At 39.3% G+C, this 13649-nt stretch overlaps 1 protein-coding gene across 1 annotated transcript in view; it reads right to left on the reverse strand.

Annotated features, from left to right (window-relative positions):
* Positions 1-13649, reverse strand: part of psd2 (pleckstrin and Sec7 domain containing 2) — a 52692-nt gene that overhangs the window by 4070 nt on the left and 34973 nt on the right. The window contains 10 exon segments of the mRNA XM_034198944.1: positions 294-438; positions 987-1144; positions 1942-2012; positions 2121-2311; positions 2437-2480; positions 2619-2708; positions 4287-4345; positions 5334-5488; positions 6668-6748; positions 7737-7934. Of these exon segments, the coding sequence (XP_034054835.1) occupies positions 294-438; positions 987-1144; positions 1942-2012; positions 2121-2311; positions 2437-2480; positions 2619-2708; positions 4287-4345; positions 5334-5488; positions 6668-6748; positions 7737-7934 (1192 nt within the window).

The following is a 13649-nucleotide window of genomic DNA, read 5'->3' on the forward strand; positions in this document are numbered from 1 at the left end:
CCAATCACAGCACGCACAAAAAAACAGCCAATCAGATGCAAGCAGACACAAATAGAATATATAAAAAAAAGACGTGGGAAGAGACTTTTAATGCAGTAGGATAGTGTAGGCTGCAGTGGTAAACTGTATTTTAAATACAATCTATTTCTCTAAGGGGAAATAAAAGCTTTTAGAGCCATCCTGATATTTGTCCATTTGAGTGTGTGTGTGTGTGTGTGTGTGTGTGTGTGTGTGTGTGTGTGTGTGTGTGTGTGTGTGTGTGTGTGTGTGTGTGTGTGTGCGCGTGTGTGTACCTGTTTGAGTCTGGTGGATGAAGAAGGTAGGATGGGCCGGCAGAATTTCTTCATGGAGCCGATGGCGGCGGGGAAGGCGGGAGCGGAGAAGAGCGCCGCCACCAGGTTTATCCTGAAGATCCAAGACATCATCTCCTCCTCACTCCTGAAAGGGAGAAAGACAAGATGAGGGGGTACTGAAGGGGGAGAGCAGGTGAGTGCATAAGAAACTGTCTCATTGATGTTTCTTAGTTTGCCTCGTCAACATAGATTGTTCTGGAAGAAAAGCCTGGCGGAAGAAAAATGACAGAAAATAGACAATTGTTCAAAATGACACAATATTTTCAGTGAAGAAACCTTATAGCTTAATTTGCTTAATATTAACTATTTATGAACATAATCCAGGATATTGGACAGCTTACATCATGATCTTAAAACCAGGCAAAACATTAAAATCATGCAAAAAAATATAAATACAAATAGTAAAATACTGTAGAATTTGTCTTAAACCGCCATTTTGCAGGCTCATTTTTAATATGAAGTGTAATGAAAACATATCAAATATGAATTTACTTAAACTCATTTTTTTGTATAAATATCTTTATGTCATTTAGTTTATTGCACATTCTTTTTTAACACAAATATTTTTATTTTATTCCTCTTTTATTTAGATTTCCTTTTGAGTATTGTGAAGACTGTGATTTGGTGACTCACGAGGCGTGCAGCAGGAAGACTCTCCAGTCGGAGGTTTTGAGCTTCATCACGTTGGCTCTCTTGCTGTAGTCGGTGGCCCGGGTGGCCAAAGCGTGGTGGATCCGCACGGCGTTCTTCAGGTCCACCTCGGAAATGTCTGCGTCAGGCTTATACTCATCCTTTGGTAGAAAACAGAGAAGAAAAACAAGCATAAACAACATTGACGTTAAAAAAGGAGTGAATATAGAACAATTATTTAAAACAAATGTAAAACTATTATAATAGTTCAAAAGCAAGAAAACATTTTGAAAATAAATATATATAAAAAAGGGAGTGCAATAACAATATGGCAATTTACTCTCAAAAATAAAACACTTGCATGATAGCAGAATTACTCAAAAATAAAAAAACATATTTACGAGAATTTCAAATACAAAAAATAAGCTGGACAGATAGAGATGCATACGTTTCAATTATCTGCAATAAAATATATTTGATTATTATTTTCAATTTACTAATTTAAAATATATCATATGTACAGTATATCAGAATTTGAGGTGGACAGATACATACTCTTGATGTGTGCTTTAACATTTTCTAAATTGACTCATTCAATTTCAATCTAAGGAATAAACCTCTGCTCAAAGAACCACACTGCTGGAGACACAAGAAGAATATAACATTTAGTAGCTTGGCATGTAGTCAGTCAAGCCTTCCTACCAGCAGGGGGAGACAAACAGGCAGAAGAGCAGTCATGCCTCATTTCCTCCCTTAATGCTCTATCTGTCTCTGTCTCACTCCCTCTCCAACAAACACACACACACACACACACACACACACACACACACACACACACACACACACACACACACACACACACACACACACACACACACACACACACACACACACACACACACACACACACACAGTGGTGGATGTGTGTTTCTATGGTAACAGGGCAGAGATGCAGTACCTTCTGGAGATACAGGATCATCCCTTTCAGCACCGCATAGAACTTCTTCCAGCCGCGGCGACCCCTCGGGGCTGAGAGGGAGAAAACGAAAACAATTATAACTTTTCTTTGATATTTTCTTTCACAATAACTTATTAGCACGTAAATATGAATGTGTGTGTGTGTGAGAAATCACTCACTGCGTTTGCCGTCCATGTCGGCGTGGCTCTTGCGGGTCAGCACCCCGTGTTTGTAGGTGACGGCGTTAAGCTGAACGGGGATGGCGATGAAAGGATTATGGCCGTCCGTTACCCTGGCAACACGCTTGCTCCCGCCCTCGCAGTGCTCCTCCACCAGCTCAGACAGACTCTTCCTCAGCTCCTCCTCCTCCCTGCACACACACAAATACCCATTCACATAAACCTGAGCAGCACGTATTCAAGTGTACTTTACTTCCTAAAAAACGGGCATACCACGCATGCTTTTCCTTTTGGACACAAAATGCTAAATACTCACACTGCCCACTCCAGCTTCTCATTCTTGATGGAGTTATACAAGATCTGTGTGGGCAAGGCAGGGAAAGAATATATTTTACTTGAGTACAGGAATGTGAAGAAGTGCTTCAGTTCTGAGGCTTGAACTAAAAAAGATCAAGCTTTTGTTGGAGCTGTGTTTTTGTTTTTGAGAAGAAACTGTACCTTTAACAAGTCTTTAGGGTAGTCTTTGCCACTGTTGAGGCCATCTAGATTACTGATAAACTGCGGGCAGGACATCTTCTTCCCGATGTTCTGAGGAGAGGTGAATATCAGACGCAGATACAAGATTAGGATGACATTTCACATATTATTTTGCATGTTTGGTATAAATGGGAACAATACTTAGGTGCCATTTAAGCTGCCAATGTTTGTCATGATTCTTTTTAGGGTGCAAATACTAAATATTTTCAAAAAGTGAATGAAAGTAATGATGTTAAAGGTCTATGGCGTTAAAACAGAATGTTTAGCTCAGCACCATAGAAGTTGGTAAATATATATTTAATTTCCAAAGAAGCTAATGTTTGCGACCCACTTTTATCCGCAGCAACTTGAATGCAGTTTTGCAGCTCACCACTGGGTGGCGGTGTGGTGCTACTGGTACTAGCAGCAGCAGTGCTTTTAGACCTCATGGTGTATCAGCTTTCATTCATTTTCTCTTAATTTAACCTTTAATAATGATCTATCAATAGTAATTAAAAATATAGGGAAGTGATTGCGTATTGAATAAAGCCCGCTATCTAAAGAGATACAGACAGCAGGGAACACAACTGATTTGACTCACTGATGTTGCAACAACAAAAAAATAGGAAAAAAGGATTTTGGCTTTTAATTCACATTTTCCTCTGAGGAGGCCACGTTACAGACAGGCCGGCTCCTTTGCTAGGAAAAACACCAAGGATAGGATGGAACAGGAGACACATTTTATTGTGCTCCATTATTTAAAAATATCTGTCGAAAGAGCAACTGGGTATAGTTTAGAGCCATTCCATTCAAATTCAAAATACATTTGAATAATTATAATTATTAAATAGTTTGAATCAAATCAAATGTTATTCATAGAGCAAATGTGTCTCAGTGGACTTCACAGATCAACATGTGAATGACAATGTAGAAAGATATTTCAAAAAAATTGTTATAAAAGATTTTAATACAGTTACAAAATAACAATTCAAACACAAATGAAATAGAGTAAGATCCAATGGAATAAAATACAAGAAAAAATAAATAAAGTGACTTGACTATTTCTCTAAACATTACCCAAGCAACCGATTATTTGTCTTTGTCACAGCACACCAATGATTAAAATAGTATATCCGTATGTGAGCATCCTCTACTATGAGACACCAATTGAATCATGACTTAAACTCTATTGATAGTATACGAGATGAGACATAGAGTGTTAGTTCTATAAATGTACTTACCACCTGCGGGGGTGGAGAGAAACCAGGGGCCATATTTGGTTAGCAGGGGAAGGATTTGAAAGGGAGGAAAAGGAAATTGAGAAGAGAGAAAGGATATTAGTTAGTGGCGGGGACTGGAGCTGAGCAGGAGGGTTGAGGAAAAAGCTAAACACAGGAGTGGCGATACTGATCGTGTTACGCAAAGCACTCAGTGTAGAAGAGAACAGACTTGGAGGAGAGGAGAGACAGAAACAGGTCAGAAAGTAGACCGCGCTGGAGAGACAGGAAGAGAGGAAAGGGTAGAGAGAAAGACATAGAGAGGAAGACGTCATGCTGATCAAACACGGAGTCTTTATACTTTTGTTTTGCAGGAAGGTCAGAGGAAGGGGAATCCTGTAGAATCAGTAAGATAGAGAAGTGGAGTACATACATGTCCGTGTAGATCGGTGTTGAGTAGCATGAGGGCGCAGGTTAATGTGTGAGCTCCATCTGCAAACAGCACAATACACAAGGTCAGCTAAATGTCATGCTCACACACACACACATCTGCAGAGCTGCGTAAATGCCATGCATGCTAAAATCATTTGTGTCTAATCTGAGTCAGTATTCTAATAATGCAACGAGCAATAACGCTGTAGTGCCAATATGCTGAAGTCAGGAGTTTGTTTAGTTGGGATCGTTATGGAGAGCTGTAATAGTAATGCTAAATCAATGTGTTTCTTATAGTGTGAGACTTTGTACATCTGTTATGACTTTTATTATATAACTTCCCACACAGACATGTTTTTTTAAATAAGTAGAACAAACACTTGGCTATGTGAAAAACATTTGGCACAAACTAAACTTGATATTAGAATATCTTTTTTAATGAAATGTTATAGCATTTAATGCATGAATATATAATAGATAATACATATTTATTGACATGGACAAATGTACATATTTAAAAAATACATATTCTAGTATGTCTCTGTTTTTGTATCTACAGCTTGATCTCTCCTGAAATCAATTTGTTTAACAATGTTTATTTTATGCTAAAATTAAGTTCATTAGCATCTTTTATTAGTTAATTCAGTTGGTTAGCTTACAGTGGTCTTAAAAAAGTGTTTATGGTTATCAAATCAATCAAATCAAGTTTTATTTATATAGCACATTTATAAACGATTTTTGGTCGAGCCAAAGTTAGCCTACAGTAGAGACACTTTACAGCAAATACAACAGCACAGATTGTTCAGAATATCAGTGTGAGAAAACGACACCCTCTGTCGAAGCATACAATATTATTTAGGTAGACGTTGCAAGCGTGTTTAAACATCCAAAAACGGTACACTTTACCATGTTTGCTGTCAAACATTGTATTATACTAATGAGAACTCTCACTCTCTGCTTTGCGCTGGAGGCTACCACTTTTTAGAGGACATAAACGTATGAAATACATGTTTTTGGTGAAGTGAATCATCAATATTGCTCCACATACCATCATCTTCATCATCCCAGTCAGCCTCCTGCTGCCTGTGACCTTCAGAGGAGAGCGTCTGAGGGTTGCAGTTGCAGAAGCGTCTGGAGAAATGCACGAGGATCCGCTCTCTCTCCTGGGTCTCTCCCATCAGGGGGAATGCCTTTAAGAAGTTCCTGTCGCACACAAATGACACCACGAGGTCAACAGGAAGTCACATGTTTCCTAATCACATCATCACTACAGAAATATAGCATTTCCTCACTTCTGCCAGTTACAATCATTTGTGGAGCACAACTGACAGATTGGTTGGAAACACATTAACATTTTACTATAACAAAAACTACATTCAAACCTGCTATTTAAAACTGAGTAATCACGTATCTTTTTATATATATTAATTGATGTACAGCACTTTGGTCAACTCTGTTGTTTTTAAATGTGCTATATAAAAACCTTTGGATTGTATTCTGTAGTATATCATCATTTATAAAGAGTTTTCTAGCCTAAAAGTATGTGTGTCTGTGTTCTGAACCTTTGAAATGATAACTGTATGATCAAATCAACATCATTTCATTTCATGCATGTCTCCATGCTCTAATGTTCAAAAAGCTCTTTATTGTTCTCATACTGCCTGTGCTGCAGCACCTCTTTTCACCCTCTGTCTGAAACCAGAGCCCAGTCTGCTCTGATTGGTTAGCTGGATGGCTCTGTTGTGATTGGTCAACCGCTTAGAGATTATTTGTACAATCATTAATCAGTTCAGTCATTTTTCAAGAATAATTGCCAAATATTTGCCTTCTTACATTTGATGACTAAATGATCAATTCACTGTTAACACATATGACGTTTAGTTACAGCACATTTCAAATAAAGCTGCTCGAAAGAACACTGATGGAAATGATTGTTGTGCAGGCCGGCTACCACAGTTACCTTCATTAAACCATTTGCTGTGTTATATATTATAATGAACTGTCAACAAGAATATTTCATGTTTTATCAAATGTTATTATGGCTGACTTTAGTGTGAAGATCTGATGGGGAAAAGGATAGATCTTATTCTAATCTAAGATCCAAGTGCAAATGAATGCAGGACTTTTATGTAAACTGTTATTTCTAACAGGCATCTGCTAATGTGCCTGAAGAGCCTCTTGAGTGGACAGGCAGCAGTTTGAGACAGGTATGAGAGCTCTGATGAACTCTGCTGCTGTCAGCTGCACTGGCTCACCGTACTCAACACGACAGCTTGATTAGCACGAGGCTGATGCCCTATGAAGGAGAGAGTACACACACGCACATGTATATGGACGTTTACATCACACACTCATCACTTCCTCGTGCTGACTGTGCATTACCTCAGGGCTCGATCCAGGGACAGGCCGGAGAAATCAAAGAAGCTCAGGTACTCCGACGCCACCAACTGGCTGAACTCGTTACTGCGGAGTAAGTAGAGGAGGGAAGGGAGCGTCAGCACATCACAAGTATAAAAGGTTTGCTTAATTCTGCTGTATTAGAGAATAGAGAAACTAGAGCAGATGTGTCTGATTACTTTTTTTTTTTAAAACACACACACAATTTGGATCACATGTCTCTTCCAGTGGTGGAATGTAACTAAGTATATTTACTGAACAAATGAACTTAAGTACTATTTTTAGGGACTTATCATTTACCTTAGTATTTCCATATAATGCTAATGTATACTTTGACTTCACAAGATATCAGAGGGAATATTGTATTTTTTACTTTTTTGACATTGTCCATTTTCTTCAAAAAGCACATATACTTATATATTATATGATATGATGCAGTATTCTACCACCAACTTACCTACTAGTGTACAAAGTACTTCACATACACAAACTACAACATTAAAATACTCTAATATGTATTAATTTGTGATAGAAACAGAATGATATAAGATTTTTACAACAAATAAATAAATACTGAGTATGTTTACTTGAGATGCTTAAAATGTAAGTAGCTAATAATATTGATGTACTTTTATTTAAGTTTAGCTGGGATCAATATGGAAAACATGAATAGAGAATGTTTGTTAGAAATGTTTGCATGCTGGTATTACTTATTATATAACTTCCCCTCCAGACCATTTTTTTAGTGAAGTAAAATTAAATACATTTAAATGTCTTCATTCCTTAGTGATTAAAACTGAATATTATTAGATATGTATATACAAATGTAATACTGATCATTTTTCCTTGAAGTAAACTTTGCTGATATTATTTCCCTTAGGTTTCACTGGGATCAACATGGAGATCTGTAATAGTTACATTTTGAATGCATGATTTTCACCACCACTGTTCATCCAAACACTAATACTGAACATATGCAGCTATGTAAACATGTTTTGCTCTGTTTCTGGTATTTGCCAGTGCACATGTGTTATTGTTTATGAGGAGCGCTCACTTCTTGCCCAGGTGTCTGGCCACGTCGCAGCGTTTGAAGCCCTCGAGGTGGTAGAGGCGCTTGGCGAGCCTCTTGGCGGCCTCACAGTCGGCTCGGCATCCATTGGCCAGTGTGTCGGTGCTGCCGCGCTCCAAACGCTCCAGACTGCCCAGATCGCACTCCTCTGAGTCCGACAGCACGTCTGTGAGGTTGGCATCGCTGCAGGAGAGGACACACAAACACACACACACACACAAGCAGGTGCCCGGGTTAATGAATGAGGCCCATGTCCGTCGTTACACGCCCACTCACTTAAAACAAGAAACTCATTATATCAACATATGTTCGCATATACGCTAAGAAAAGTCGTATGAGGTTTAAGTGTCTTTTACGACACTGACCCAGTTTCCCTGCCACTTAATGTCCTACTTTAGTGCTGCAAATCTAAAGGCTGATTATAATGCGGAAGAAGCTTTCACCTGCCCCAATCTCATCTATAAAGCTCCACTAATCTTAAACTGTTAACCTCTCGCATCATTAGAATTTAAGTGCTGTAATGAGAAAACTAAAACCTCAATGATACTTCTATTTCTATATTTCTAGGCACACGTAGCCTGAAAGTGAGCTTTTCATTCCTAATGTGAACAAATACTGATCTCTGTGGCCTCTCCCATCAACTTGACCTTGAGGAAAAAAACGATCTGAACAAGTAGTGTCCATCTCATGCTCATCGTCTGTCCCAGCTGTGAATGGGTGTATCTGTGGGACTATTAAGTTGGGTGTTCCCTAAAAAAGAATGCACTCAACAACCCCTGCAGGAGTAGTTAAGGCTTCCAAACATTTAGAGTTGCCAAGCTGTTGAAGACACGAGAGTGAACACGCAGCTTGTTTATTGCCAAGTAATGTCTTGGCTGTATGTAAGACATGTTCTTGAACACTATGTACCGTGTTGGGTGTTAAGAGTCGTTTGACATTCTAATATAGCATTGTCTCAAACTGAACTGCGTTGAAGAGTTAAATATAGCCTACTGAATTGTTAGCTATTAGTGACCATTTTGAAACCAGCTTGCTCTCAGGCTCTGTTCAACATCACAAAACGTTCTAACTTACTCTGATCCATGTGTATGTTTTGCCACTGCTGGTGTCTCATTCAAAACAATGACAAAAGAAGGATTTGGCTTGCTAGCGGGATCATGAGAGTTTTATAATTGCAGTCAGCTTCTCCTGGTAAGGACTCCCTCATTGTCCATCATTTCAGTTTTTACAGGAAGCCAGAAAATCATCAGATATCTAATCCTCTCCATAACTACCTGACCAGATGTTAGAAATGTTGAATGGATTAAAGATCTAAATAAGGTATTGGAAAATGTGTCTTAAAACTGGACAAAAACCTAATTACAGCTTCTGATAGACAACCACAAGACATCACGTACAATTAGTTGGAGTGCTAGCAAATAGAAGCGCAAGTGTTACATAGTGATGTCACTATGTTACAGAATCAAACAAAGGAGTCCAATGGAGGCGATTCAGGCGGGGGGGGGGGGGGGGGGGTTGTGTGGGAGAGAAACATTTACATGCACAAAAACCTATACAACACACTACAGGAAAAGAAAACCCCCAAAAGAAAAGTAGGGCCTCTTGAATAAAGAGACACAAAACCATTACAGTAGACTACATAAAACCGACAAATTACCCTGATGAAAACTACAGATCTCTATAGTTTCAAAAATGGTTGGAAAGATATAGGTCAGTAGATACCTCAACAAATATATAACATAGTCTCATATTCAGACATTTAAATGCAGAAATGTTAGATGGTACACGTTCAACATATAGAAATACGGCCATTCCTGCTGACTTCAATGCAGAGTCTTGCTCAGGGACTCAGTTCGATGAACTCACCAGGCCAAGGTATAACTGTTAGTGTCAGAATCAATGCACAGTATTCATTAGTGCCCTACTTATTTATTTATGACTTAGTGAGGTAGTTTGATTAAGATATTGAGTTTGGTCCACTGTTCTGCAGTGCACTGTATACTTTGCTAGACCCAAGAGCCTACCAGTGGGAAGTTATGTAGCCTTTTATAGTACTTTAAACACGCATTGCTGATGGGATAGTTTTTTGATTACAAGTGAAAACAACCCCTACAGGCAAGCAGGACATTTCATATTATCCATGCTGAAAGGAACACACAAACTGCCCTCTATTGTTGTATTTGATAAATCAGCAGGAAACAGTGAATTATGGTGTTTTATTTCTTTGGAAAGACACATTAACCTCCATCAGTCCAAAAGGCATTTCCTCATTTCCTGTCTGCGTGTGCATCTGCGTGGCACCGTCAGCATTGTGGCTAGATGATTCAGACGTTTCTTTGCATAATCAGATCAGCCCAATTGCATTACGCTCACAAATGCAATACATTACGCGCTGTTGTTAGGGGATTTGCTGGTTACCGTGGATACAGCGGAAGCCAAGTGTCCTGTGCTAGGACACAGCAGTTTTAACGGGTACAAAGGGCCATCAGGAAGAAAAAAAAGACTGACAAATAAGCACTAACAACAAACAGCGTCAGGAGTCAGTCTTTCTGTCTTCACATGTTGAAAGGCTGACTGCACACTATAGACCAAAGCCGACATCCCTGATTTCCCTGCTCCAGGCAAGGTCACACTGCCTGTCTTCCCTGATTCATTAGGCCCTCAGCATCACTCTTCATCTGGCCCCTGACCTTAGACACATTTGCCTTGGGAGAAGCTACAAGGAGCTATAGCCTCCCCATCCCCGCAACAACACAGCTACCAGGGTCCCGGGAACACATCAACGAGTCACACAAACTGCTTTCGACCTTATCGTGGCAGAGCATCACTGCCAAGAATGACAATAACATTGCAGATACAGTCGGTGAAAGCAGTTTGGTTTGCAGGGTGCCCGTGCTCATCCTTAGGGACAGGGCGGGGAGTTTGTATATCCGGAAAGGAGGAGAACCGACAAGAAGCCAGTTGATGGATTTAAATGAAATGATTGTGTACCGCGTTAAATGAATGAAAACCATGATCAGTTATTTACGTCAACAACATTTCTTCCATGACTTAGACAATGACGAGAGCGCATCGAACGAAAATAATCACTTTCTGTGATTATTTCAATAGAAAGATATTCTGAAATGTAGTTTTAAATTAAAACTTTATCAAATATATTTTGTTTTCATTGAAAGAAAAGAGCAGATGACATGGTTTATTTTTTCTTAATGCAGCATTTTCATTTCCTGTGCGACATGTTAATTACTTTAGGTTCAATTGAATAACAACAGGGCGCAGGAGAAAGAAACAAGCTGATATTTAGGCTAGTCTGGATCCACCAAAACATTCAATATAATCGGATGAATACAACATTTTGAAATGTCAACAGCTTTTTAAAATAAAACTAGACTGAAATATTCAAGCTTTTCTTAAAATATGATAGTAAAAATGAATAAATAACAGGGACATTTGTCACAATTTTAAGTCACAATAAATAGAAATGGCTGACAAAATGAACACCATCCCTTTACGACTCCCTCTGTATGTATTCTGGACATGTCCAACAGGGATAGACCCAGATTCTACTCAATGGACAAGATATTTCACCTGACCTGGGAAAGTCAGAAAGCAGGAACCCCTTGGGACCGAGAAAAGTCGTTGAAAATTGAAAAATTGTGTGGATGCAAATACATACATATTTCACAAAGACATAAACACACATAGATATGGACTCGCATGAAAAAAAAAGAGCCAGTGGCAAACCATCAAAACAATATCTCGGCCGGTGTTTGCAGTGAAATTGCTTTCGGTTGTCTGACCATATTAATTCACCACTCATAAATCATTCAAAGCATCGTATCAGTCATGGGGATAAAATGATGCTAGGCTCCACCGATTGACTGCTCTGCTGTCTGGCAATAATAGAACCAACACACACACACACAAACACACACACACACAAAATAACAGAGAAAGACAGAGACACAATATGAAATGTCAGATATCTAGGCCTTTATGCCAAGACACTCTGCGTCACAGAGGGCCAAGTGGCACACAGTCAACCTGTTTGTCTATCTAAAGGCACACAAGTCTGTATCCCCAGGCCACACATATTCATCCACTGTGACCGCCACTCAGTCTGCTAGTGTGTCAGAGATAGAGAGCATGATGGAGCATGCCAGTGACTCACATGCTAATCTCTTTGGCTCTGCAACTCCCGAACCCACACCTACAAGGTGTGTCTGCGTGTGAGATGTGTGTGTGTGTTGGGAGGGTCCGAGTGGCATCTTCCATCAGGGTGAATATTATGGGATTAACTGGATTATGAAATTCTGTTATTTCACCGGCTTTTCTTTCCTTTTCATTTATATCATTGGCTAACTGCGGTAGACATGTTATAGGAACACACACACACGAGAGTGTGTTAGACAGGAAACCTACTGGGGTTAGATACAATCTCTGCAATATTGGACTCTTGAATGTCAAAGAAGCCAGGACAAACAAAACAACTAAACAATAAGTGGCCACCATGTATCCAAGTTACTTCTACACTTTGTTTGTTACACTATTATTGACATTATTGAACCCAAGGCCATGACATGCAGGTAAAAAGTCACTCATATTGATTTTTTTTTAAATGCTGGGCACAGTTCAGAGTACAAGTCAGGCATGAAACTAACAGTTTTAAGCAATTAGGCAGCCTTCAAACATGCTAAACAATAATCCTTCAATATAACTGTAGCTGCCCAACATTTCATCAGCATCCATCTCCACAATCGGTTCATTATCACAAAGTGTACAGTACTGGTTCCAGTAGCTCAGGATTTGTCATGGTTTTCTCCTTTATGTATTGATTGTTTACATAACATATTTGATGTTTGGACTGTTGGTGGGATATTAGCAATTATAACCTTGCCTTAAGCTTTGGGATCTTGACATTTTGATTTACCTTTGATTCATTGATTCATCATAAAAGCTACTGATTTGTTGGTCTTGAAAATAATACAGTTGCAGCACTATCATTCATATACAATTGTAACTTTATCAATCTCATATATTTTTGCCTTACTATTTTAAATGACAAATTCTGAACAAGATACAATGTAAATGTATGGTAAATAAAATGGTCTCTAAATCCTATTGGTTAGTATTATGCACTTTAAGTCCCCCAAGGAATACCACATGACATTTTTGTTACGTTGAAGTCACTTTACATTTGATTGTAGTTTCATATACAAGTCCCTTCAGAAATATTAAAGAAGTGCTCCAGTGATATTTTGGTAAAGTTACAGTGCAGCCTCCTCACTATTTCCATTTTGCCACGCAGCATAATGTCAATGTTCCCACCCATTTGGACGTGAATTCTTAGAACAATTCCCTATCTATAGAAATATTTAACTTACAGCATTTGGAGCAAAAAGTCGAAGTGATCATCATATTCCTCTTTCCACATCGTCTCTGTGAGATTTGTAAATCAGCGGTTAAAGGCGCGCTGAGGTCCGCCAGCCTCATCATCCAGTAGCCGGTCAAATCCGCATCGGCAACAGTTTGTTGTTTCACTTTAAGTCAGACTCTTCAAAGCGGAAGTCAGGTCATAGATAATGACAGCCTGTTCGCGTGGTAAATTAGACAGTGGCGTTATTCCGCCATAGTGTCAACAGACTGGGAATGTGTTTAGAGTTTTTTCCTTGAAGTTTGTTGGCTGATTTAACGCTCCACAGAGGAGAGGATGTTGGGGGCGGGGCCAGCGACTACACGGACTTTTCCTGATGAATTGCTGTTCCTAGTGGTGGCTTTACAATGGCCCTGTGTGTCCCAGCCAGCTCCACTTCCTCTGCATTTAAGTGAAAGGCTGTGAGCCAGCAGGTCAGTTCAATATCAGCGAGACGTTCTGTATCTGGACTCCATTGAGCTGCT

This window comes from Gymnodraco acuticeps, unplaced genomic scaffold (assembly GCF_902827175.1).
Source record: "Gymnodraco acuticeps unplaced genomic scaffold, fGymAcu1.1, whole genome shotgun sequence".
Lineage (NCBI taxonomy): Eukaryota > Metazoa > Chordata > Actinopteri > Perciformes > Bathydraconidae > Gymnodraco > Gymnodraco acuticeps.